Source organism: Falco peregrinus, chromosome 10, assembly GCF_023634155.1.
Source record: "Falco peregrinus isolate bFalPer1 chromosome 10, bFalPer1.pri, whole genome shotgun sequence".
Taxonomy (NCBI): domain Eukaryota; kingdom Metazoa; phylum Chordata; class Aves; order Falconiformes; family Falconidae; genus Falco; species Falco peregrinus.
This window is the reverse complement of record NC_073730.1, coordinates 22,063,557-22,091,287: the sequence shown is the minus strand read 5'-3', so window position 1 is coordinate 22,091,287 and position 27,731 is coordinate 22,063,557. Positions and strand designations below refer to the sequence as shown.

Sequence of the window (27,731 nt, the reverse complement as noted above, 5' to 3'; positions counted from 1 at the left end):
AGCTTTTATGGATGCTTTGGAGGCTTTGTTAATGGAATACCATTCACCTGGGTATTCTAGCACATCTGAATTGTTCCTTGGATCACAGTTTTTGCATATATGCAGACAATTGGAAATCTTACGGTGTTCCATCAGATAAAATGAAAATTTCAATCCATTTCTGAAGTCTAATTTTCTTTCCTATTTTAGGGCCAAATGAACTGGATTGCAGTCTGATTATGGATTCAGGAGATACTATTTATACAGAATTTGACTTTGAAGACCAGGTAATTTTATGTGTATATGGCCTCTCTTCAGACAGTTTCCTAGTTTACGTACATACCATGCTATACAATTTGTCTGAACAAGATGGTGGAACTAAGCCAAAGGGGTTTTTAAGTGCAATATACATCAATTCATGATGCACAGAGGTTGCTTTCTGGTTATGACAAAAAAGTTAATATTATTGTGGTATTAAGAGCCCATATCTTCCATTACTGTACATTGCTGAGTTTCCTCCACAAATTTTAAAATGTTGGCAATGTGGCAAATGGAATTGTTGGAATGCACTGTCAGTCTCCTGTATATTTAAGAAGAGGGAGTAAAATATTTTTCAAAAGAGGGGCATGAAAGTACAAGAAATGTGACATGTAACTAAAACCAAATCATTCTCCCCTTGAAAAAGAAGTCTTCTGACGAATAAAACAACAGCAAATGCTTACAGTGTGTTGAAACCAGCCTTTCTACTGATCCCATTCTATCCATATGTAAAAACTAAAAGTTGATAGTGTTTTCCTTGTACAAAGGAAATAAAAAGGCTTGGGGGGGGGGGGCGCGTGCAAAGAGTTGTATACATCTTTCCCCTCTAATCTTCACCTCAGCACTGGTAAAGCCACATCTGGAGTACTGTGTCCAGTTCTGGGTTTATCAATACAACGTATGGAGATACTCGAGAGAGTCCAGCAAAGGGCCACTAAGATGATGGACAGGGCCATCTCTCCTATGAGGAAAGGGTGAGAGCTGGGAATGTCCATCCTGGAAGAGAGAAGGCTCAGGGGGGATCTCATCAATGTGTACAGGAATCTGAAGGGAGGGTGCAAAGAAGGTGGAGCCAGGCTCTTTTCAGTGGTGCCCAGGGACAGGACAAGAGGCACTTGGCACAAACTGAAGCACGGGAGGTTCATGTGGCTTGGATACTGTGCTAAAGATAAGCGTTATTTTTCTTGTTACTGTGCTGTGGATAAGCATTAAAAGAATGACATAATTAAAAAAAAATATTTCTAAAGCTATCTGCCTATCACACCCCCATACCTAAGGGTGTTTTGTATGTTTTGCTTTCTGCCTTTCACTTTTGCACGACTCCGCTTGCACTTTCTTCATGAATACCACAAACACTTCTCTAGATTTGTGAGCAGCTTGGCAAAGAATGTTATTTTGTGTTTCTGTTATCATTCAACTAAATGCAGTTGTGAATTTTCTCACGTCTTTCCTCATTATTCACAGAAGATATCTATTCTTGTGAAATTTTAAAGCTAGTGACAAACTCGGGACCAACAAAACTGAATATTCATTCAGTATCATCCATTTGTTGGTGTTCTTTCACAGTATTCAATGCAATGCTTTACCCTCACCTGCAACATATATTTTAGCCCTATTAATTTCTGTTAATTTCTGATCGTTTTGCTGGTTTTGGCTCAGTTATTTCAGTTTGGCTTAGTTATTTCAGTTTGGCTTTTTTCAAGCAGACAGCTTGCCTCTGTCTCCAAATCCCATTTTTAATCCTATTATTTCATAAATCCCTCTTAAAATATTCTCTGCCCCAGGAAACTCTCTGAAATTTTTCATCATCATTTTTGTTTGACTGTACTACTTCTTTATTGCAGGGTTTAGGCCTTTATGCCCTATAAAGCAGAATGTATATTTGAATCATATTTGGATTATACTGATATTAAATTTTGCATTTTAATGAAATTTTAAATACATTCTTTTAGCAGAGTATGAACACTAAAGAAATTATACTCTTGATTCATAATGTTTGAAATCCTGTTCAAATAATAAGCACAAGTTTTACAGTTACAGAATTAAATAAACAGAAAGAAATACACAGAAATTATACTAATTTATAATTTCAAACTATACGGTTCACTGATGATACATTGCACAGCCTATAAAAGCACTGATGGTAGTTTTGAATGAAGTTGCATGTCGTTCTTACATGAGATTAAGCAAGACAGCGACAATGGGACATTATTGTCTTTGTCAATTGAAAATAATCTTTCTGCTGGATGTGGCGGTTAGCTTTTCTCATTATTTTGCCAGACCAACACATTGCCATTCTGGCAAGAGTGCAATACTGTTACCAAACAGAGAAGGAAAAGTAAAAACAGTGCTAAATACCCCTCAAAGAGAAGTACACAATTAAAATGTGGCTAACAAATCACTCTTTTCAACTGCAAGTTGATATCTTTGATACTTATTAATGACATTTAAAAAAATTCTATTACTAATAAATATTTTCATACTGAGTTCATATGAGAAGCCCTGTACAAATATAAAAATATAAAGAAGAAAGCAATTGCAACTAGAAGCCCTTACAATCTAAATTTTGAAATTGCACAAGAAAATATTGTATACAGAAGCAAAGAAGGAAGTGGAGATTACCATAAAGTCATAATACCATCTAGCTACCCAGTCTGAAAACATTAGAAATTACTCTCAGGAAGAAAAGATCAATAACTAAATTCAGGAGTGAGCTCACATTCAAAACCTGAGCTCATTTTGGCTGTGGCAGTGATTTAATACTTCAGTGATTTACCACGCGCTGTTTACGAATTGCATGAACCACCACCAACCTTTACTCGGAAAATCTCAAGTGGAAAAGGAATGTGTGTCTGGATACAAATGTGTCATGAAGTGATGTTATTGCATAGGAAATCTGTCATGAAATGTGGGGGATGAGAAAGCTGGTTTCTAAGCAACCTTACACAGCTGATATGCTAAAAATGGCTGAATGTTAGCAGAACATCTTGGTAGTCACTGAGCAAGAAGAGCTGGGGATTAGAGCAGTACACAACCTGTACTGAAGACAAAGCTGCAGCTGGGGATGAGTATCACTTGGCATAGCTGAAATGGACATAAACAGATACCTTTGCATTTTCTTATTCTTGGAATAAGCCAGGAAAATCTCCAGCGTAAACTATGCCAACAAAGAAGTATCTGGGTTCTTCAGATGTGTGCTGCTTTTTCCAGAAGAACCTCTCTTACTGGCAGGCAGGAGTGAGAAATGAGTGATGTGGTTCCAACTACCAATGTAGCCATCAGCTCATCTAGCAGCGCTCCAAAATACAGCAAAGTGCTTTAAGAAACACTTGATACCTGTTGTGGAAACAGTCCAAAGAAACACTAACACAGGCTAAGATCTGGCTTTTCTGGAGGAGTGCACAGGGAAAGTTGAATTAAAAACAATTCAGAAAAAGCTTGAGCTTTGTATTGTACATTTTATACATGAATTTAATTAAATGTTCTTTTAACTAAATTAAAAGCAAGTTGATTGTTTTCTGCTGGCTATGCGTGAATGCTTCAAGAACTTGGAACACTTGTAATCATTAAGTCCCTACAGCATTGAAAGGCAGGAGGGAAAAACTCACTTTAAAAAATAAACAACAAAAACCCCTCAAAACACCACAACAAAAAACCCCAAACAAACAATTTTTTTTCTCTAAATCACTAAAAACTACTTTTCTGTTCTTTCTCAGATCTGCAGCTGTCAGATTCTGTATTACAGAAGGAATAATCTAGGTTTTTAGAATTACTGCCCAAAATACATTCTTCAAAAAAGTAAAAATAAAAGCAGACAGTACCTCTCATTGAGAACGCCTTGTGGAAGAATCAGCCGAAGTTTTGTGTGGTAGCAATCTCTATAGCCTTTTATAGAGTAATGATTACACTACACATAACCTGATTGAACAACATGAAAGCACAGTAAATTGAGAAGTTTCAAATGCTTTTACCCACAGGAAGATACCAGGAATACGTTTCCAGCCACTCATTTTTGGGTGCAACAGCATAGCTTCTAATGAGGGAAAGCTTGTGCTTTATAGAATATTCTCAGTTTGCAGAACTGGCTGTCATGACTAGTGTCTGGTTTAATAAGGATTGTCTTTTGCTGCTGGAATGCTCTCAAGTGTGATACAGGTTTTCACTGTGCACTGTGTTCATTTATACCTGCCATTCAATTTCTCAACTTTGCCAGGGAGGCTGTCAATATGATGCCACTTATTTCCAGAGATCAGACAAGTTTTATCTTTAAGAATTGGATTTTTAATTAGAAATCTACCATTTGGCTTATTTCAAGAGCATTCAGGCCCAAAGAGAGTACTGAAAAATTGGCATCAGTGAATCCTGTCAAAGAGTTCCAGAAGAAAAGAGCACCCAATTATTTTCTTGTGAAAACAAGGCTTTCAAGAAAACCTTAGCTAGTCTGAGGAATATTTAGACTAATTAGAGAGAAAGTTAAAACACACAGTCAGACGACTGTAAAGTGAATATACTCTTGAACAAGTGCTTATAGAATTGATAACTTTGAAATTTGGGAAACATGAAAATCAAGTAAACTTCAAGTAAAAACTTCAAAAATATACTTATCCTCTTCTAATATTTGGGGTGTAGTGGGTGGGTGGGAAATACATTTCACAGCTACAAAACATGGTAATGCGTTTTTGTGCCTCAGAGGAAGCTACCAGTCATAACTGAGGCATTTCGATGTCCTTCCAGTGTACAGACTGAATTTACTTATGCATTTAGGTAAATGCAGTGGCATATGAAAAGGAGAGACTGCCCTTTTTTTTCCCCCCAAATGTGTCAAAGACCTAGGAAAAGTAGATGTAAAACAGTCTGAAATATAATAAAAGGTTTTCTGTTCAGCAGTGGCAGCAATCTATTGAATTAAGAAAATTGCATAACCCAATCCTTGCTGCAATTGCAGGATGTTTTATAATTAGAAAATGTGACAGCTCACTTGAAAAGCAACAAGCAAAACCAAAATGAAGTGGAGGAAAAAAGCCCTCAAAAAGACTTAGTCTCATTCTAACGGGGAAACAAGCACTTGATTAAAAGTTGTTGCCATGTGGTGACAATTCTTCCTTCAGCTTGGTGTCATTTCCCACCCAGAGTACATACAAATCTGGGCTTCAGGGGAACAGGAGGAAAGCTTTAAGTGAACTGATGAAAAACAGGCTCCACTGCTACCAAGACTATAACAACATTTCTGGCCTGACTGATTACCATAGCTTGAAACTTAAATATTCAAGAGAGATAATGAAAAGGTCCTAAAAATCTTTTCAATGCAGAAGCAGAATGCAAATATTCCTAAAACATCAGTTTGCTGGCAACAGCAAATAGAAAGCCTTGTTTAACTAAAGCTCTGTGGATTAAACCAAAGACCGTATTTCTCCATTTACTATGTTTCATGTCAGTTGTCACCATGTTTTGACTCCTTTTTCTCTACATTGAAGATTAAAGTCATTTGTTTAAGCCTTCAGACCATCCAGACAGTTGACATTACAATACAACAAAGAGCAAACTGCATATCTCCATTAGAAGAAGAAATTTTCATTGGGATTTCTAAAGCTACCTCTCAAAATTAGATAAACATTGATTAAATTATTTAAGGGGTCAGATCTACAATGTACTATATTAATGCTTTTTCTTTACTTGAGAACATAAAGAACTTCTGGTATAACAGCAGTTTTATTCATATATGCTGTGCAGCATTAATCGTACCGGTCTTAGTAAAATGACCAGGAGTATCCAGAAGCCATTTTGGCTTTTAATGGTGAACACTTCCATGGTGTCCATTTCTCTTTTGCTGATTGGCAGTGGTATCAATGTGAATAACAGATTCTGGGTCTACAGGGAAACTGATTAAAACAGGGGTACTCAATAGAAAATAAACTCTAGGGAACTCAGAGAATGATTGTGAAACTCTGTTCCCTCAACCTTTGTTTTTGTTAACAGGCACAGAAAGGCGGAGTCCAATCTGGTTTAAGGATATCTGCAAAAAGAGATAATGAATAAGCATCCAAAGAGATGAAAGAGCTGGAGAGGCAGGCCTAGCTACAGAGAAAAGATGTTTAATAGAAATGTACTGAAGTCAATGAACAATCTGTTCAGTTCAAGTTGCCATGGAAACTATCCTATTAAATGCTTTTAAAAAATCAGTTCTAGAAACAAAGTACTACAGTTTGCCTGTTACAAAGTGCTCCCTCAATAAGCTCAAACCAAGTGTATTTTGGTGCTTCTATATAATTTCGTAAGGTTGAAAAAATTTTTCTCTTTCAAAATCACCATTGTAAACTGTAGTAAAGGCACGTGAAAGAAAGGCTACTGCTCTATTTCCCCCCATGCAAACCATGGCGAAACGGGCAAGAAAAATTGCTGTAGACTCAGTCTGCATTTTTTCTTTGGAATGCCAGAAACAGTTGTTTGCTCCTACTTTCACAGACATTACTTGGATTTACTTTCTGGTGATACAGATAGTAAGGGGGAACTGAACCGCCAAGGTTTGAATCCCCATTTCTTTTCTGATTTTGAAAAGTTGCTGCCTGCAGCTCTGGTCAGCGTTACAGGGCACGAGGACTCAGTTACAAGGATGGTGAGCTCACACAAGTTACTGGAGATTTGAACAACAGTGACAACATCACTCTTCAAGGTGTGCTGCATTTATGCTCTAATGAATACTTTTGCAGCAACTTGGGAACCCTCCTCTCTGTAGCTGTGGAAGGTGTCTGTAGAAAAAAAAAGCATTACAATTTACAGTATCTCAGTTTTCTGGGCCATAGCACTAGGATAGTGGACCTCCTTTCCTCACACCAGCTCACCCTTCTGCTGGCAAACTGAGGCCTTATCCTTTCATGCACAAAGTATAACTACAGCTAAATTTACGAGTTCTTCTTTTTACATGTCTGTCTTTACAGCCTGGAGAACCTGCATAATTCTTGGGGAATATCAGGCATCCCACACAGCTGATGGAAATAGGATCCACATCAGAACATTTCTTATTGCATCTAAAGCTGATAAAGAAATGCAAAGGTGTATTTTAAATCTCTACCTCCTAGATTTAGACACCTTACTCAGGGCTGTGGTCAAGTTCTGTAGCCTAGCATCCGTAAAGATAACTACCAAAAGATCTTAAAAATATTTGTAGCAGCAATTCCTATATTTTGAAGCACTGAAGAAACAGCCTTTTATAAAACATACTAATATTTCTTAATCACTGTCAAAGTACATACTATAGATTTTTATATTTACATATTAAACTGGTGATTGCAAGAATGCTATTTTACTATATGAGATACAAAACTGCTCTTTAAATAACTTGTTTTTAGTACACTGAAGCAGAAGAGTGGCTTCTCTGGGAACATTGGAAACACCTGAAAAAACCCAAACACACACCTCTATGTATTTTCAGGAAACCATGCATTTCCTGCTTGGTGTCTTTTTACTCCTTAGGTATCCCGTGGTTGTGCAGTCAACTTTAGTCAATTTGGGCTTAAATACCAGTCATTAGGAGTGAAAAGTGGACTAGTTTTAGAATTTGTTCACACTAGTGGATCTCAGATCAGTGGACTATTTTTTCTTCCCATAGTTAAATTCCTAACAGAGTAGTTTCAATAAGGGACTTTTACAGTATTTATAAAGTTATAAAACTACCTAATAAAGCATAAATAGGTGTTTTAGTAAACCTAGAATATGCATGGTCAAACGTTAAGCAGAGAATATCTTTGAGAGGTAAAATCTGAGCACAGCTGTCAACTTTTATCTTAATAGCAGCAAATCATAGGATCTGAGGCCACATGCTGGTCTTATTTTTACAATACCCTATTCTTGTCCTTCTCTGTGCCAAGATCTTTTTCTTTTTGGAAATTGAATTGAGAGTAGCCTGCAGAAAAGTCTTTTTCATCTGAAGGTTAAAAAAACAACCAAATAAAAAAACCACAGAAAACCCCCACCAAACCAAAAAACCCCAAACCACTGAAATCCAGCTCTCAGAAGGCAGTGCAGTTCAGGGCAGAAAAACTGCATATGGTGCCGATGGTGTATGATCTAAGGGATCCATTCATTAGGATTGTCATTAGCCGTCTAAAAAAGCTGCTAAGCACCGCTGAGTTTGCAGTTCGAATGTGCTGGAAGGTCCCCTGCTGCACTTCTTTGCTGCAGTGGTTTGATGTAACAGGATTTATACCAAGCAGCATAAATACTTCACATAGAGAAGAATCATTTAAGGAGTCATGGTGATTTACAGAAAAGAAGAATGCCAGAGAAAAAATAGTGATAAGTTCTGGGAAGAATTTTGTAGAATTTGTACTGGCAACTTTCTATAAATATAGATCTACTGAGAAGTAACTGAATACTGTCAGAAGTATTTTAGAATGAGCAATAGATAATAACTATGCACAGATAATACAGATGTTGAGCATCTCAAGTGTCTTCAAAACACAAAGATATTCAAAAATCAAGCCCCAGTTCTTCTTCAAGTTAGATGTGGTGCTGTCCCCTCTAGTTCAGCCTTTTAAACTTAATATAAAAATTGCAAATGAAGTATTTGGGTTACTAAAATGCTGCTGCCCTGCTGGGAGGAGTGTTTTTTGTGCATACCTTGTTGGTAAGTTTGCCCTTAAAAGTTAATTTCTTTGAAATTTTTTTCCAGTTTCCCAGTGTCTGGAAATCAATATGAAACTAAATAAACTTTGTTTTCATTTTCATGTTTAATAATCACATTTATTTTTTGTCATTAAAAAAAAACCCTACAGAAGTTAACAAAAACCTAACCCCCACACAGTATAGCAAACAGATTGTGATTTTCCCCCTCTAAACTACTGATAGCTATTATTCTTTATGCTATTGAAGAACAAGAATGAAAAATCTGAAAAAAAATCTTGCAATCTTTAAAAGCCAGATAACTCTACATTGGTTTACAAGTGTTAAAAATTAGTTACTCTCTACCTCTGTGTAGGTATAAATTTGTCTTATTTTCAGAACTGATAATAAGGTTTATTTTAAAAGAATAATTGCATAGAGATTCTGGTATTTGCTAGAAACAGAGAAATAAAAGGGAATGAGTGATCTCATAATTTTTCAGCATTTTGTAGATGTATTACAAACACAGCTATTTTTTTGTTGTTATTGCATTTTAGTCGTTTGCATTCCAAACAAACAAAAATCACCTCAAATAACTTTAGCACTGTTCTCTCATCTTAATTACTATTAGTCCCTTTTGACACAATTTACTGTGCTGAGCAGTACGAACTGTACAAGAAGATAGGCCTTTTGGGGAAAAAAAAACCAAACAACTTTGAAGTCTGAATGTATTCATACTGTATCTTACCTTATTTACACATACTCATCAGCTCTGGACCTGAGGAGGTCAGAGCACAGCCACCCCTGCTTTCCAGAGGCATACTTGGACACTCAGCTCACAGAAAGCAGCTCAGTCTCAAAAAGTGATTTGAATCATAAATCAAATTTAATGGCTAGCAACTGTATGGCTCATAAAATCAGTTCCCAGGGACCATTGCCCATACATAAAACCTGCAGCTAACCCAGCATATCTCATAAAAACCAAATATTTGCTCTTACAGGAAGAAAATGGAATTTAGAAGTCAAATTCCGCAGCTGAGCTCTGACTAGCCCCAATTTCCTCTGATACTTAACTGTGCCTAGCTACAGGTTGTGTAGGGTCTTTACATTTTACAATATATGTAAGGACAGAGCTCAGTGATAAGTACATTTTTATAAATAGAAGCTGCATGTATCTAATCTGAAAGACCATCCTCTGTGATTGGGAATATGCCTATTAAATCCAGTTGCAAACACTTCAAACTCTAAAACCACGCAGACTGTGACAGACTGTGCTGAAGCAGACAAATTGTATATCCAGATGGTGCTCAGCAGAATCTCATACTGCTTTCTGATTCTCTAAACTATTCTTAATCAGTGAGTTTATTTAATTGAGAGCTAAGGCTGATTTTAAGGGTACTAGATATAGAAGTATCATCTGCAAACATTTGAGTTTGCATTTAATATTACTTTATTAAGGACTAAGAATTCAAGGTAAATATACTACAAGCTAAAGAGGTGAAAGTGGAAACCTAAGTCCTAAATCTAGTTTGGCTTCCATATATTACTGTGTTTACATTGACAAGTCACCTAATATCTCTGCTAAAACAGGAATAATGCCCTTGCCTTTATTCCCAAAGGAATTACAGGGAAGATTTACGTGGAACTGTAGTGTTCTTTGAAGAAATAAAGTGCTACAGGAGTACAAGTGTTTTGTGTATCTAACAACAGCAAGGGGAGTATTATACAGCTACAGTGTGCTGAGAAATCAGTGGTTGTGTACCTGCATTCCCATCAAAGGGATGCTGATGAGGTCACCATGATGAAACTACGTAGTCTGTTCTTGCCTGTGCTTTCTACTGTATACGTTATTTCATTCTGTTTTAAAGTTATTTTTGTCTATGCTGGGTTTGGGGTTGTTGGTTGGTTTTTTGATCACACATTAAGTTTAATTTTCAACAAATATTTTTAGGCAGAGAAACATGTAGTTTTTATTTGTTTAAATAATTTGTACCTGACATGTTCCTTTGAATGTTTACATTTTCAAATTCAATCTTGAAAATCAAGTATAATTTTAGGCAACAATCATGCTGTATTTTAAATCCAGTCTCACTTGACTGCCTCTTTTAGTCTTTAATCCATGCTTACTTATCCTCTTCAGTAAATTTCTAGGGGGAACTCTTGTTATATCTGTCATAAATCTGAATAAAATGTATCAGGCACTTTTCACCACTATTTTCAACAAGCATTCAAGCAACAAGGTGATAAGAGAGAACTCTTTTCTTTTCCATGTTACAAAAAAAAAAAAACAACACACTAAAAAACCCCCAAAAATACCAAGGACTGGAACAGGGGTTATTAACGGGTAACAGAAAGGCTCTCACATTTTGTCAGGTAACAAACATTCACAGCAGTTATCACTAAATCCTAATGAAGAAAAAGTGCTATTACTGGATAAAAAGATGAAACACATTTTATTGTTTTGTTTAAAGTGATATGACTTCGAAGTGATATGACTTCCTTTAAATTATATGATTTTTTACTGTGACTTACTGGTAGGGTTTTTTTTTATTATGGAAAGTACTTCACAACCTAGCAGTGGCAGACATTAAGTTAAGCTCACTAACCTATGAATTACCTACTACTAGTCAGATATTTACTAATAACGAGCTAAATGACAAGAATTCAGAGTACAGTTAGAAGCCCGCATTTTCCAACTCTAAAGGAAATTTCAGATAAAAGATTCTTTACAGGTAGCAAAATTCTCTATTTAGCAATCATTTTAATGTACTGTTGATATTGTTTAAGCAATTACACAGTCAGATATGCCCCACTAATTGGTAAGTTTCCAGATAATATTTGCAGATATAACCTGACTCTAAAGACATCTGAAATTATAGACTACCTACCTTTTTTCAGAGCTTATTACATATAAGATTATAATCTTCCTCACCTTGCTTTCAGCTAAGTGGAAACAGCTGTATCAGCAATACAGAGACCATTCTGCTGCTAAATCACTGTATTCCTAATGGTGACATGGTGTGAAATAGCATTAGCAATCTAGTAATTGGTGGGACTTTTCCTTATGTGATCGCTTGCTAAATCCAAGTTCCTTTCCAAAGTACTTTGGTAACCAGGCAAAACAGTGCTTTCAGGCCTATGTGGGTTACGCCATTCACAGTTTAGAGACCTACTTGCTGGCAAGACACAGAAATAAGTATTGTCACATGTAAATATGAGGAGGGTGGCATTAACCAGGATGCCAATCGCTGCCACTCTCTACGAGGAACTGCAAACCAAACAGCAAACCTAGCTCCTCTCACCCACACCAGCAGAAAAACTGGTTGTACCTTTGAGGAGATAGAGAGGAAAGGGGTGAAGGAAAATGGTTCTAAATCAAGTTTAGGTATATAATAGTGAAACTGGGTAGGAATACCTTGTAATCAAAGCCAAATTAATTGTAGCCCAACTGTTCTAATTTGTTCCTCCTGACTTTATCTTACAGCTTCCCTAGAGACCAGGCTTTCAGGACCTTTTTTTACCCCAGCTGGGTGCTGTTCAATTCTGTCTGAGAAAATGTTTTGTATGGAATAACCTCTCTGAAACAGGGGGAAGCTTATTTTGTCATGGAAGTTCAGCAGAGCTGGTGGTCTCACTCACATCAAGCTGTGTACTGAGTTGGCTTACAGAATTACGATACAGACGCCCTGTGGAAAAAAAAGCAATTCTTTTGAAAACTATTTCTGCACCTGAAGAGTGAGAAGTTACGGATATAAACAGAACTCATTATTTTGATGTTCTGGGTTCTGATCTCACTGTCACTTCCTGTTTACCTACTTTTGAGTTGTAATTAAAATTCACTTTAATGGCTTTGCATAGCACTTGTTCCTTATCCAAACATAGCTTGTTGGTTAGCTAACTTATTGTTCTGTTAAAGCAGATATGGTCATGGTCAAATAAAAGCAGCTGCTGGATTATTTAGCTTCATTTCTGTCTGTAGTTTTTGCATATTTCAGCTCTTACAAATTAGAGCTGTTCCTGACTTAAACTGAACTTTATTATCACCTGCTGCTCTGAGCAGCCCACCAGGATTACGGAAGCAGTTTCATTCTGCAATTACAGAGGAGAGCAAGGAGCAATACTTGAAAGAAGTAATGCCTCTTTCATTTGATTGTAAACTTGAGACTGTGATCTTGATTTTTAAAGAAACTTTACTCTTAAACTTTGTGTCTGAAATGATTTTGATCCATAAACTTTCAAAGGCTTGATAAGAAGCTGAATCTAAAACCAGGCCTTTTATATGTCATATATCCATTGCAGGGTCAAATATTCTATTGTATTATTACATCAAAGAAAAAGCATGGAGGGTTAATACTATCACTTGAATTGTAGGAAAGAGATTGATCACTCATTTGAAAATGTTTTTTTCTTTCTGAAATACTTTCCTGCAAACTTTGTAGATCCAGTCGCTGTTTTAATTTTAGCACTGCTCTTTTTTTTTTTTCTTTTTTTCTTCAAGATGTCAGTTCTCCTGCTGCAGTGTAATAGGCTGAGGATTACTGAGAATCAAAAAATTAAAATGTTCTATGTAGCCAGCGTAATGGTTCTTCAGCTTAATGAAGAGTACTTCTGTTTCAACGATAATGGGAACACAAGGAGAAACTTGGAAGGGTAGTGCAAGAGCTTTGCAAGTTACAGTGGCCAGCAGCTTACCCATTCTATTCACTGTGCTGTTTGTTTCACTTTTATCTATTCATGCAAATATACAAGTTTCTAGTAGTGGCTATTTCTGACAGCATACTGAAGCAGAACTGTAAGAAACTACAGCTTGATAACCCTATGGTATTTTGAGAGGACTAGTATAATGTGTTCTGTGCAAATGGGCATGTTACTGTCAATGCTATTATTGATGTTTTATAGACTAAAGTATTGATGGTGTGAGTATATTGACACTACATAACCTAGACTATGTCCAGCATATATATAACTCTGATTTATAAGAGCAACAAAGAATTCCCACTCTGACACTCTTGCCGGCCAGTATTTGCAATTCCTTATTGTTGTACTATACCATACATGACAAAATAATTCTAAGGGGCCGTGTATCAGGAAAAAAAACATTCCAGTTTCCCCATTTCCCTGGTGTAATCCCTATCTGTAGTTCAGCAGCCTTTGTAACAACTTGTAGCTGGTGGTGCATTCTCAAGGTAAACACATTCAACTTGTTTTAGACCGAAGACTAATTTCATCTTTATATTGGAGCACACTTCTAGAATTTACTCTGGTGTTGCTTTTCCACTACTAACAGCTTATCATACCGTATTTACTTCAGAAGCAATTCAGCATGCACACTGGTTGCTTATTTATTGTGCTGGAACTGTGCAGTTGGACACTGAAAAAGGTGTTCCATGCAAAAATAACATGGGCCAGTTAATCATCTCAGAGTTATCTTGGGTTCTCCATGCTCATGTTCTACCAGCTGAAACAGTACCAACAGCATTTCTGTGACGCTGTTAACTGTATCTCAACATAGATTAAAACTGAGTGGTTAGAATATGAAGAAGATATTAAAATACACAGATAAGCAGATATAAGAAGAAATGCAAGCTATGCAGAATGTTAATTTCAATTTGTCAATTAATTAACAGGAGGAGGATCAATCAAGTTTTTCTGGTTATGAGGGCACAGGAGGTGAGTTTCTTTTTCACTGTCATTTGCCATTTAATTTTGAAACCTTTGATTTTCTCTTGTATTTAAATAGTTACTTAGAAAGTAAAGTGAATTCATGTTATTTATATTGTCAAAGTTATGCATCAAAGGATTTTATCATGTGAATTCTCTTTAAATGCAAGTTAAAGCTTGTAAAATACGTTTCAACACTCTTTAGGCCAGTAGATCCAAAATTATTAGAAAATATTGCTGTTAACCAGTATCGGTTCTTGTAGGTGTTTTCAGAAATTGGCAGTTATAAAGAGCTTGTTGGAAAGTATGAACCGCTAAGAGTATAAGAGGAATGAAAGGATTAATCAAAACGTTTCATGGCTAATGTTATTATGTAATAAGAGATGTACATGCCACATAATAAAAAAGAAAATTGGATGTGGTAAATTTATGCATCTTCTAAGTGATTAAGTCAAAGACATAATCAAATTCCAGCAGGCTTAGATGGTGCAAGATTGCCTTCTGTACTGGTATAATCAGGCTAATGACTGGCACTCAGACTAGAAGGAGCTGCTTTTTTAAAAAATACAATTTCAGTAAAAGGCAAAGCTGCAGTACATACAGTAGTTTTGGTGCTGAAATGACAGTAATACCTGGATTTAAGTTATGGTGATTATTATTTGGCTGAATCTGAGGCTCAGGTAAACTTAAGACTACAACTCAAATGTAGTGCACCAAATACAAAATCTGAATGGCACGTGGACAAACTGCTATTGCAATTCTAATGTAACAACACATTCAGAGAAATATGCAATGGCTCAGGAGGCACATTATTACATCAAGACGCATTTGCTTCTCTTTTTCAAAGAGCTGATGTGTATATGCAAGGTCTAATTTTCAGGTAAAATATTTTTATCATATCTGCGGTGAGAACTACAAACTTGAGGGATAAATAGGCTTGTGGATGATAGTTCCTTTTGGAATGCATAACGTTATAACAGAAATTAAATCTGGTGAAATCAGATCACCTTGCATAAGCGTTACACAATTCAGTGTGGGAAGTAGCCAAGATTAAAATTAGTAGCTCTTGCCAACTAAAGAAATTTTGTTTTCATTTTAGATTTTTCAGAAGATCTGAGGAAATCAAACATCATTTTTGTTGTTGGTAAGTAGAATTCCTAATTTAATTGCTACATTTGAAAATTACCATGTTATTTAGCTTTGATTGAAAGATTCCTTGTTTGGTTAAGAGTTATGTACAATGTTGGTTTAGTTTTTTGAAAGGGAGCTAGGATTTCCTATCATGTTATCAACCTCAGTCTGACCATGCTAACAAGAGTTGTGTAAAGCTTGGAACAGGAAAGTATGTTTACGTGTGACCATATTCAAAATTACCTTAGGTCTTGTGCAGTTACAGTAGTGCTGTGTGATCTCCTACAGCAAAGCTGCCTCACCAGCATTACTTAAAATGTTAATAAACTGGATTTATAACTCAGAATTTCGAGGTTTCGGTGAAAAAAAAAAAAATCAGGTCTTTTCACCTCTTTATGAAACAACTTTTCTAAATACAGGTTACAATTCTGCATGTGCTCAACATGCTGTTCAAGTCAATGGACTCATTGCCATGCATGATGCTTTGCGCATTCAAGGTTTACTTTATATTGCTTTCTGGAAGTCCACAGAGGAAAAGGACCATGTTAATGCCCATTATTATGCTAATTAAATTTGTCACATTTATATAAACTTTGAACAGCATTTTAAAACAAATTATAACCAGTAAGATTTGTAAGGTTCAGCTTAAAGCTTGGTACTAATTACTTGGAAAGAATAATTGCTTTTGTATCAAGCAGAGTTTTTCACAACTGCCTCACAGGATCTAAGTATAGATACCTAAATATGGGTGATTTTATTTAAAAGTCAGTCACTTCATGCATTCTTTTTCCTAATGAAAAAAAAGTGAATTCTTAAATTAGACATAAATGAATGGAAGTTTCATTTGGAATTCAGGAGACATCAAAAAAACCATCCTAGTACCAGCAGGCTGAGGTAGGTGATCCTTCCTCCCTATTCAGCACTGGCAAAGCTGCATCTGGAGTGCTGTTTCCAGTCTGGGCTCCCCAGAACAAGTGAGATAATGACTAACTGGAACAAGCCTGGTGCAGGACCATAAAGGTGTTTGAGGAACAGGACTGTCTTTCGAATGAGGAGAGGTGAGAGAGCTGGGGCGCTTCAACCTGGAGAATAGAAGGCCCTATGGGATCTTAATCAATATGTATAAATAACTGATGGGAAGGAATGAAGATGATGGAGCCAGAATCTTCTCAATAGTGCCCAGTGACAAGACAGAACAAAATGGGGGTGATTTAAAATACACGACATTCCATCTGAGTACAAGACAACACTTTTTTAGTGTGAGTGTGGTCAAATATTGGAACAGGTTGGCCAGAGAGACTATAAATTTCACCCCTAGAGATTTTCAGAACCCAACTGGATGCAGTCCTGAACAACCTGCTCTTGCTGACCCTGGTGTAACAGGGTTATTGGACTAAATGATCCTGAGAAGTTCCTTCCAACCTAAAGGATTCTGTGAAAAGAAAGCATGTTTATGTGTTGTACTTTTATCTCACCCTATCTTATACAAAATACAAGTTTACTGAATTTATTGCAAAGCTATGGTGGATATTATGTGCTTGAAAAAGTAAAATTGGGTTATTGAAGAGTTCACTGGAGACTTTTCTTGAGGGAGAGATGCATAACACTTGATTTTCAGTCTTTAAGCAAACTAATTCCATGCTTACTGAAGTACATCTTCCTGCTGTTCACTACAGCAAGAAATTTTCATTCTCTCTGCCTCGCACATCTTATTGGAAAATTAAGTTTGGGTTTGTACAAACACATTTTTTTTTAAAAAAAAAGTGAAGATGCTCTAGGAATTGTGCCTCTGAAATTGTCCATAGGAAGGCTCATTTTTAATTTACCTCTGGACTGCTTTTTCTTTTTCAAATAGTGGTTTTTAATTTTCACTTTTAATTTTTTATAGGTCATCTACTAGCCATCTTCCAGCTTAAAACTGAAAACACACCTTTTCCCTATTTATTCCTGCTCTTAAGTCTGTCTCAGACTTTCTAGTAAATGTTTCCTAAGAACAGAGGAAAATTCTGCTTAATCAAAATTCTAAGTTTTCTTTGCTGAAAATTTTATAATGAAAAGTTTTACTAAGTCTAAACATGTGTTACTTCTCATCAAATTATGCAGAGCATTTTATACTTTTTCCCAAAAGATCCCCATTCCCACCCCATGTCCTTCCACCCCTGAAAAAGCTTCCTGAAATCTGATGTAAAGAGTGAGGTTATTTTTCTTCTAGTGAGGTTTTGTTCTTTTTGAGGGGTGGGGGGGTGCTTTGGTGTTGTTGGGTTTGTTGGGGTTTTTTGTGACTAATATGAGATCTTCGTGGTTGCTCACTTGGCTGCAAAATCTTGGCTTTACTCCATCTGGGTAGTTAGGGTAACTGATATTTCTCAGAGACAAATTTCTTGCTGCTGCTAGGTTGGAGTGGCCACAAGTTCTTTTTCCTTATGGCCTTTTTGGGCAGGTCAGTCTGCCCAAATCATTTGTTAACCCACGTGCACTGCAGGTTTATCATTACACACACTAGCCAAATGCAAACCATTTGCCTCAGCAGTAAGGTTACCTTACATGTCACTCAGGAGCTGAAGTCTGATCACTGTGAATTGTATGAGGACAAAAGAAAACTTTGAAGAAGCCTCACATGAGCAGAAGACTGTAAAGGGTGGGGAGGCGGGGGGGCAGTAAGCACCACAGATTCCTCGTGATTGAGTACTCCATTGCAGCGGACAGTGCTAGAAGTGTTCAGCCCATGATGCCTTGACTAGCAAGAAAGCAAAGAAGATCGTTGGAGCGTGCTGCTGTAGATACCTGATTGGGAAAAGCTGTCTTGGTCTCAGATGTCATTAGGAATGTTTATACATTACATGGATATGTTCATAAGGAAAACAAGGTGCTTATAAAGATGTTTTAAAACTGGAGTTCAAAAGATGTACATTTGAAGTAGTTTACAAACTAATTGAAATACACACACCATCTGCCACTGCTGACAAATTGAGATACTGTTTATAAGGCAAGGGGGAAAAAAAGGAGATAATTCCATCCCCTACTAATTTCCCTTGAAAATTGTCCAAAAAGGGAAATAAAAAGATCTAATTAGCAAAGATTTACATTAGATCTAATGTAGGAATTAACTGGAATAACAGTCAGCTGGGGTTAATTAAGCAACAACGTCAATGTCTTTTATCCAGACAGCAAAGCAGAGACATAGAACCAGAATGTCAAAAATATAGGAGATAACAGCAGGGTAATAAGAGAGGTAACAACAAGTTAAATTTGGCCTGTAAATTAAAATTCAAGAAAAAAAAACAGGTGTAAAAATGAATTTGGGGGATGCTGTAATATTCAAAACTTATGTAATTATTGCAAGTCACTTAAAAAGCCACAAAAACCCCCACCCTTCTTCATCAGAGCAACATGAAAATAAAATCTTAACCACAACGAACAATGTATGATTTTATCATTCTTAACTAATGCAGTACTCTCTATTGCATCCAAAAAATTGTCATGTGTTACAAAGTTACTGGGAGCATTACTCCTCCTTTTCCTCTATGGGAGTTTCATAAAAAAGCCATATTTGGCTTTGGCTGAGGCTGAAACTAAGAGTTTTCAGGAATCTTTCTGCCCTTTGGATCAGAGACAAACTCCCCGTATACTCTTAAATGTGGTGTTTAAAAATCAGTCAGTGTGACCAATTTCCTCTGCAGAATCCTTGTCATATTCTTGCTGATGAACCAAAGCTGATAATGGTTTAAGCTCAGCGTAAGTAATTTCAGCTGACACTCTGAAGATACTGTCACCACCTATACTTACAGGTAGAACATTATCAGCTGCAGAGACTAGCTTCTTGTACATGCAAGAAAAACAAAACAAAACAAACCTCACAAACCCCAAACTTCTTCATTTGTCCAAGGTATGTCATATCTTTAACAACTTGATCTAACTTTGAATTTAACCCTGCTTTGAGTAGAGGGTATTACCAGATGCAGTCCTTTCCAACCTAAATTATGCTACAGTACCTGTAGCTACAGCTACAGTACCTAGAGCTCTTTCTACAATCAGATAGGCATAGGATGAGCAGTGCTGATAAATAAAACCCCAGGCAATCCAAATGCTAAATGTAGAAGCTAATGAAGGCTGCTTTCGCTGACTTTCCATGAAATGAACTCCATGTTTTTCTTTTAAGAGGGGTGAAGGCTCAGTGATATCCCAGGACATCGTATCACTCTGCCAACATGTGCATCAGGTTGTTTTCTGATTAAAATCATCTTTCAGAAAAGAAAGAAGTTGAGCGTTTTGTGTTGCTATTTTTAAATAACAGCATCATTCCCATATGGTTTCACTTGGACTAAAATCATACGTGAACAAAAGCGAGGTGCTGTTGAGAAGCCTTCAAATGCCATATTCGAAGCTAAAGCTTGCTTTTATTTGTATAAACAATCTAAGTAGCACTGATAGAATTACCAAACTGATAAAGTCCTCCAAAATCATAGCTTGAATATAAGGATAACTTGACTGTTATTTTTATTTCACTTTTTACTGAGGCTCCATTGTGCAGCTAGATTTTCCCTGCAAGCACTTTCCCATGATACAGGGATGATACTCATTATGAAAATAAGTTCTAGAAATTGAAACATTTTAAAATGAATGGTGGGACTCTCTTATAAATCCTGCTGCTGGCATTTTATGTAAATGTTCATATTATTTTGGTATACGATAAACTCAAGATTTGGCAAGTTTAAAATAGAGACATCCCGGTCTGTCTGTATGGCACTTATGCTTTATTAATATTTCTAGCAGCTGGCTCACAAACTGCTCATATTGCTTGTTCCTGTCCCTGCTCACTCGCAGCAGCAGTCCCAGCCCCCTCTAGCATCATTAATTCATCTGCTTGTGATGTTGTGCTCTAGGCCAGACAGGTACATTTGAATCACGTGCCTAGGCTTGGGGTCTTTCATAATCTGAGGGGGATTGGGGCATGAGGGAGAGCAGGTGTTAAGAGACTCAGTTTCTTAAACTGAGATCTTTCATTGATCTGAGGCAGGCTGCAGCTGAACATTCAGAAGTGCTGCTTGGGCAGTTGTCACTTTCCCTACCCAGTGAGACCACCCTTTTTCTCCCCTTGAAGTGCTGTCTGTGAAGCATTTCTGTAGCCAATAATTAAATGGGGAAAGGTGACCACCTAAGTCAGCAGTACTGCCAGAAAGTTACTTACCAGAAGATCCCCTCACACAGTTGCACAGGCAGCTGAATCAGCATAATGGAAGGAAAAACCATGCTAAGGGAGTGCTTAGACCTTTTAATCCAGCCTTGTCTACAGAAAAGCAATATACAGAACTGCATCTAATTTCTACGCTCTGTCTAGTACCCTGGTTCCAAATTCTTGCTTACTATTTGTATCAAAGCGCAAAGGGACACAAAAAGGACTCAGTTTGCAAGAATAACTTCGCTGACTGACACAATGTCCTTAATTTTTTAATCTGCAATTTTTTCTTTTTATGAAGTTAATGAATGAGCTTTAAAGCAAGATGTACTACCCTTAGCAATACTAGCATAATACAAAAGCATGCTAACATTGGAGAACTGCTGGTAGTTCTTTTACATTCTCCTGCAGGTCACAGCACACTTGTAAGTCCTCTGGCCATTTTCTAGACTTTAACTCTTTATCTTCAAGTGGTACATGAAAATTGGAAGACAACACTATTAATCTGAATAGCAAATTACCATGAATCAGTCTGTCACTGGTTAGCATAATTTTTTTCCCCAAAATATACACAGGCAGAGTGAAAGATGACAGCACACATTAAAAAACAAGAGTATTCACAAAGAATCTTACTCCTTCACAACAAAAGCAGGGGTATATTTTCCTCCTCCTAACAACTGAGCTATTGGGAAAACTTCACTGCCGCTTTCAATGCCTCAAGTTTCTTCTGTTCGAAAAACAGCATAACAAGTTGCAGTGAGGCCTTCTTGACTGAAAGATCTTTGTGTTAGCTTTTGTTACATTTTATATGCAGCTGTTGTTTCTTACAAACTTTCTTCAAGTAAATTATTTTTTCTTTTTTTTTATTTTTTTAGGAAAAAGCATAGATTTAATAAAGCCACCCTCTAAAATAAAAAATACAAAAATACACTACAAATTGATAGTAAGCCTCATGACTTCAGGGTTAATTTGGTGTTAAAGGTGCTTATGTAGCAGTCCTATAAGTATATACTCTGAGCAGGAAGGAAGTATCTAATGAGTAAGGAAATGTACTTTCACATTCTTTCCCACTTAAATAGCTTGTTTTCAGTCACATTAAGTATTAGCCTTCAGAGGGAGACAAGACATTAATTAATACTTTAACTTCAAGCACCTAAAGTAATACTGGCATAAATGCCAAGTATGCGTTCGGCTCTCAGTGCTGAAATCCCTGGGGGCATTCAGCCTTTTTTCAAATCAAGCCAAGCAAGAACTGTGGTCTCATTTGTTGATAAGAAAGCACAAGACTTTACAAAGTGGGTCATATACATTTGTCAAGCAGCAGGATGCTTTGCTACTCATCAGATGATACTAAATTAATAGCAGTGGCCATAAGAATTACCAATTTCAGCATATAACCATTATTTAATTATGTCTTTTCCTCTTTAAAGAGCTCAGCATTTTCATCTCAGCTTTGTTGGAACTCTTCTGTAGAAAACAAACATGGTCAATTTTAATTAATATTTTGGAGGCACAGTAATTCTCATTATGGTGTATGCCCTGCATGTTGTGTCATTCTGGCAGCATACACTTTTACAATACTAATAGATAGAGGTATTATAAAAGCACATCAACTTTTCCAAGTATTTACCTGCTAAACAACCAAAAATTGTCCTTGTATTGTTATTTCTAAAAAGAGATCCAGTTTATTTAGTATATGAAGGGACATTATGAAAATTCTGGTTTGTATCTACATTCAGAAGAGAAACAGTTGTATAAGAAACAGAATAAAGTAATCTTTATAGCTGTTTTTTTCCTAATACTGTGCATATACACCAACTAGATAGGATGAAATTACTGCACTGCTAGTATATTTGAGGCTAGGAGATAGAATGTGTAAGCAAGCATATGCATACACAAAACTAATCTAAAAAACTCAAAACAGACCAGAAATAAAATTAATTGCCGCTAGAGATATTTAATGGTCTTATTTCAGATAATTTGCCTATAATTTCTCTAGCCACTCATTTATTCCTTGTTTTCTTTCAATTGGTGCTTTTACAAAAGAATAACGCTCTTATTAAAGCAACAGAAAAATAACGTGCAACCTACATTGGCAAGAAAACGAGATGGTGACAAAGATATTTCTAGCTAAAATTGTAGCACAAGTGTGATTCTCACGCCACACAGTTGGATAATTGTCTTTGTGAAGCTGAAGTAAAAAACTCCAGGTTATGGTAGACAAAACCATTCGTTTGATGCTACTGCCTCATGACCTGATTTTTATTCTCAGCTACGGTACTGTAACTTTTCTGAAAATTACATGCTCAGAGCAATTATTTCTTAAATTGAATACAAAAGTTAGAAGAAAGTTCAAGTCAGGAGGAGATGACGCCAAATTCACTCCATTGTGAACACGTCACTCCTATATTTGTTCATGAAAAAATGAACAAAAAGGAAAATCATGTATTTTCTAGAATCTTAAACCCACATAGTAGAGCTGTGTAGTCGTACTTGCAAGTACAACAGTTTGATACACATACAAGACACATGCTTAAAAAATTTAATAGAGAAGTTATCTTGGTCTTGCCTCTCTTGATTTTTGAGCACTGTCTCCCTGCAAGGGTGTAATTACCTCCTGCTACAGTAGGTTTTCTGAATAGATCTATCAGAGATTGTAAAAACGCTGCTACACACCTTTAATTTCTCCCCAGAGCCTGATATTGTCATAACAGAAATCTGCTGTCCCAGCCCCCCGCCAGCCCCACACCAACATGGCCCCTCAGCCCGCCCTGCCCTGTTCACCCCTCACAGGGCGCTCACCTCAGCTCTGGAGGCCACAGCTACGGGATCCCCGAGAAGGAATTTCCATCATTTTCCATGGACTGCCCACCTCTCCAGCCAGGTCATGGTGGTGGCTTGCTGCTCAGTAAGCAGCTGAAAGGGCATTTGGCATTTCACAGGGTCAGCCGTCAAGGTGAGGAAGGAAAAGCAACCACCTCCACTGGGGACGCAGGACAGGGCAACACCAGCACCTGCAGAGCAAGGAGGTGTCCAGAGCCTCTGAGGCAGCCCTGGGAAAAGGGCACTTGCAGAGAGGCATCCCAGAGAAACAGAGTTTGGGGACTCTAGGTGGTGGTGGTGGCGGCAGCTCTCCTGTTGAAGGAGGCTTGAGACACCATTTCTGTTGGGAGGACAGCTGCAGTGTTCAGCCCTTCCCTCTCCACTCTCTCCACCTCTCCACAGGCCCCAGAGGCCTGGCCCGGCTGCAGGTGCTTTCCCTTCAGTGAGTGGAATAATCACATGAGCAGCTTCACCTGAGCGCCCTGCCCGCTGACGGTTGGGCCTGGGCCAGGTTCGGAGGTGGCTTTCCAGCTGCGTGCAGCTGTGGGTGGTGGAGAGTGGCTGGTGATAAGGTGTCTGCGTGCCCGCTGCAGCCGAGCGCTTTGCTCTTACACTTCCCTGCGGCACAAAGCACCAGCCGGCACTGCAGCCGCAGGGAGCGGCGTGGCCGAGCTGGCGGCGGGCTCTGGGGCAGCGGCAGACACGCTAGCACAGGGCAGCTATCCAGCTCGAAGGGAAAGGGTGCAAGCACAGTGAAATTTTAAATTTTGCTGTTAGCGTTTACCACAGTGCAAAGGGACTTAGTGACTGTACACCTATGTGCATCCCACATAACAGAGGCAGGTCTCACTATCTCTTCACCTATACCTTTCCGTTCCATAAATGGGGGCAAAACACTTCCCTCGCAAGGACGCAGTTTGCTAATATTTGTTGCAGCTATTAAGCTGAACGTATACTGAGTCGAATACCACTCCTCGCTGGCTGGCTGTTTCATGTTTTTCCTTTGCACCGCAATGGTGCTTGGGGAACAGTTTCTCTTCTGCAAGAGATTTCACACTGTTGTGGCTCCTCTGACTTTGGTATGCATTTTTGAGTCAGCAGTGTAGTGTATCAGAAGGGAATTATGTGACTTATTCTACTGCACAGGGTGACTTTGCGGAAAAAAAAATAGCAAAATAGGCTCTCTTATCTATTTTCTCCCATTTGACAAAAGGCAGATATTTATTATTTTCTAATTCTAGATATTTTTCCCTCACAAAGGTGGGCCTGGCTCTGGCAAAGGTAGCCAATGCGAGCAGTTAGCCAAGAAATACGGATTTACTCACCTGTCCACTGGTGACCTTCTCCAAAATGAGTCATTGTCATTTTCAGAGAGAAGTAAATTGATCAAAGACATCATGGAATGTGGTGAACCTGTGCCTGGTGTAAGTGACAGTTTTGTTTGGGGCCCTAATGGTTAAACAAAGGCAGTGGGAGGTAGATTGTCTAAAAGGGTGGAAATAAAGAGACTAGAGCTGATGATTTCCATTTAAGTAAAATCAGTCTGCAACTTGAGGGAGAAGTTTCCTCATTGCCAGATCTGTGACACTTCTTTCCCCTTTTTATGCCAATATTTCTTTAATTTCAGACTCACAGAGGCAACGAATTAGTCATGAAATACAGTGAGACAGATGCTGTGCTATGCATTGCAAAATTTAAGAACAAGTACATGAAACAGAAGCTGTATGTCCATTTTATAGCTTCACATTTCAGATTCAGAGCTGGTCTTCCTGGCAGCTATTCTAATTTACAATACCTGTGGCAGTTCCCTGCAGAGCTGGCTGACATCCCAGAGCAGCTGGCCTGCAGTTTACTGGAGACTATGAAGACAGAGCATTGTTCTCAGCTGGACTTGACTTGTACACGGCAGGTCCACAGCCCCAACTCTTGGTGGGTCTTCGGCGAGTGTAGCTAGATCATAGGATGTGTTTTGTTAATGAAACATACCGGGAAGTGCTGCTCAGGGGAACCTGAAAGGTGTGCTGAGGCTTGATTTTGATTGCTTTGCTCTTCAGTGTGTTTGGTCAGATGGAGTCTCTTACCACTTTCCATGTACTATAATTACATCAGTGACATAGCAAAATGCAATCAAATTCCAATCAGATTGCAAAATGCTGCCGCAGTACTCCAAAGTTTCACAAGTATTAACATTAATTTGGACACCACAAAATATTCCCAGGTATCCAGAAGGCACTTTGGGAACCCTTGGATGGGTTGCAACACTGGATTTGTGTAGCATAGCTGGTCCTGAGAGGAGAAAGAGTGCCCTGCTACCTGCAGGACAAGAAAAACACCTGCATTCACAGGACCTGCTTTTAGCAGAACAACACAGTTCTCAAGGGCATAGGACTAAAGTCAGCGTAACAAACAAAGGTATCAATCTTTCTTATTAATTAACCAAGTCCCTTTCTTTCCAATTCAGGGTATTGTCCTAGAGTTACTGAAGGAAGCCATGGTTTCCAAGTTAGGGGACACAAAAGGATTCCTGATTGATGGGTATCCCCGGGACCTGAAAGAAGCAGAAGAGTTTGAGAGCAAGGTGACTATATAATCGTAATGCTGTTATAACTACCATTAAGATACAACTGTACTTCTGATGCTGCATGGGTCCCCATCTTTAGCTGATTGCAGCAGGAACGTGTAAAGAGCCAAACCAACAGCACTGTGCAGCTCATCACTGAAACTTTGGCACCCCGTTAATATAGCAAGTCCAGCTTTTGCCCTCACCTACACAGACTCTGTAATACCAGGATAAGTAAAGGCTGATTTTACCCAAATTTTATATAAATCAGGAACAATTCACATTTAGTGGAAAGCACTATTAGTTTTCTCATTCTGGTGGATGGCTGCTGTATTTCTCATTAAAATCTCATCAAGCACTGCTTGATGTAGGTTCATAAAAAGCATGTATCTTCACAGCGATCTCTTTACCATCGAGCCAGCTCTGCTAAAACTTGCTGCCACTTTGAAACAGCAAAACACAGATCTAATTTTTGTGATGAGTAACAGGTGGCATAGCCATAAAAAGAGTTTTGCAAGTGACTGTGTGGCAGTTCAGAGAGTTATCAATTCCCTCAGTATGTGCTAAGACCTGCGAGAAGTCTCGGCTGTACATTTCTCAGCCTGCAGAAAACACTCTATATAAGCCCTATGAATGAATTTGCCTGTGTTTAGGAGAAAAGCAGCAGGGAACTAGGAGAAATAGTTAAGTATATATTCTATCATATTACACTCCACAGATGTCCTGTAGAAGTTTGAAAGGTAACAGAACTTTAATGAATCATCTCTTTTCTCCCTGAACCTTTAGTTGCTTTATTTGATTACGACAAAAGCCTAGCAAGATTTAGGCATCAGAAGATGAACACAATAATGGGCAATAGGATTTGCTATTGAAGCCATACATGGAAGTTGATCTCTTAGTTCCTCTACTAAAATGCCACCACAGACTATTAGAAAGACATTGGAGAATTCTTTCATTTTGTGTAGAAGGAGGAACTATTTCAGCAGTGCTGCTTTTCTGGCAGGCGTGCATGTCATGTCCTGTGAACGCTGGTATATACTATAAAGTAAGCCTTAGAGATTCCAGTGTCGTGGGCTGAGGCATTGCCAGGAAAACAAGTCTTGATGCATCCAATGCAAAAGCAGAGTCCCTTTCAGTTTCCGTAGGCACAGTAGCAGCAAAAGATCCTGTAGTCCTGAGCTGCTTTTGACTTTTAGAGTAAAAATACAAGGACCCCAAGTGGTAATTTTGAATGTGCTAAGTCATCCCTGTTGTAACCATGTATCCACTTAAGTTTTCGCAGGGTGAACTTGGCAGGCTATAAGCTGCTTGGTTAAGTTAGTGAATTTTTTTAAAACGAGACATTACTGAGATAATGCTTTGCAATTCTTTCTAAAGGGTGATGAGAAATTATTCCTGCATTATAACTGAATGAAAAGAGATGGACATCAGGCTTTATTAATTAATGGCAGCAAAGTGCAAATGAATAATGCTACATATCTACATAATGTGTAAAAAGCATTATAATTGTTAACAAAAAGCTGTTTTATTTAGAAGACATCAGGAGTAGTGCTTATACTTAACAGCTTGACAGCCCTAAATAGAATTAGCTATGTAGAAACAGTTAATTCTTCAGCCAGTTTTGCCCAATTCCTTTCTATAATATAACTGTACTTTTATCTAGCCATAATTCTAGGGAAGCATGTCTCTGTCCCCTCATTGGTCTTTCTGCTACATAAGTAGAAAACTTTTTAAGCTCCACATCACCAGGTGGAAGATATTCGC

The 27,731-nt window shown here is 37.9% G+C and overlaps 1 protein-coding gene across 1 annotated transcript in view; it reads left to right on the top strand.

Annotated features, from left to right (window-relative positions):
* The window catches only part of AK5 (adenylate kinase 5), a 99,950-nt gene that overhangs the window by 58,153 nt on the left and 14,066 nt on the right, over nt 1-27,731 (top strand). Inside the window, exons 8-12 of the mRNA XM_055815406.1 lie at nt 190-266; nt 14,244-14,286; nt 15,377-15,421; nt 24,668-24,831; nt 25,869-25,985. Coding sequence (XP_055671381.1) covers nt 190-266; nt 14,244-14,286; nt 15,377-15,421; nt 24,668-24,831; nt 25,869-25,985 — 446 coding nt within the window. The remainder of the gene's footprint in view (nt 1-189; nt 267-14,243; nt 14,287-15,376; nt 15,422-24,667; nt 24,832-25,868; nt 25,986-27,731) is intronic.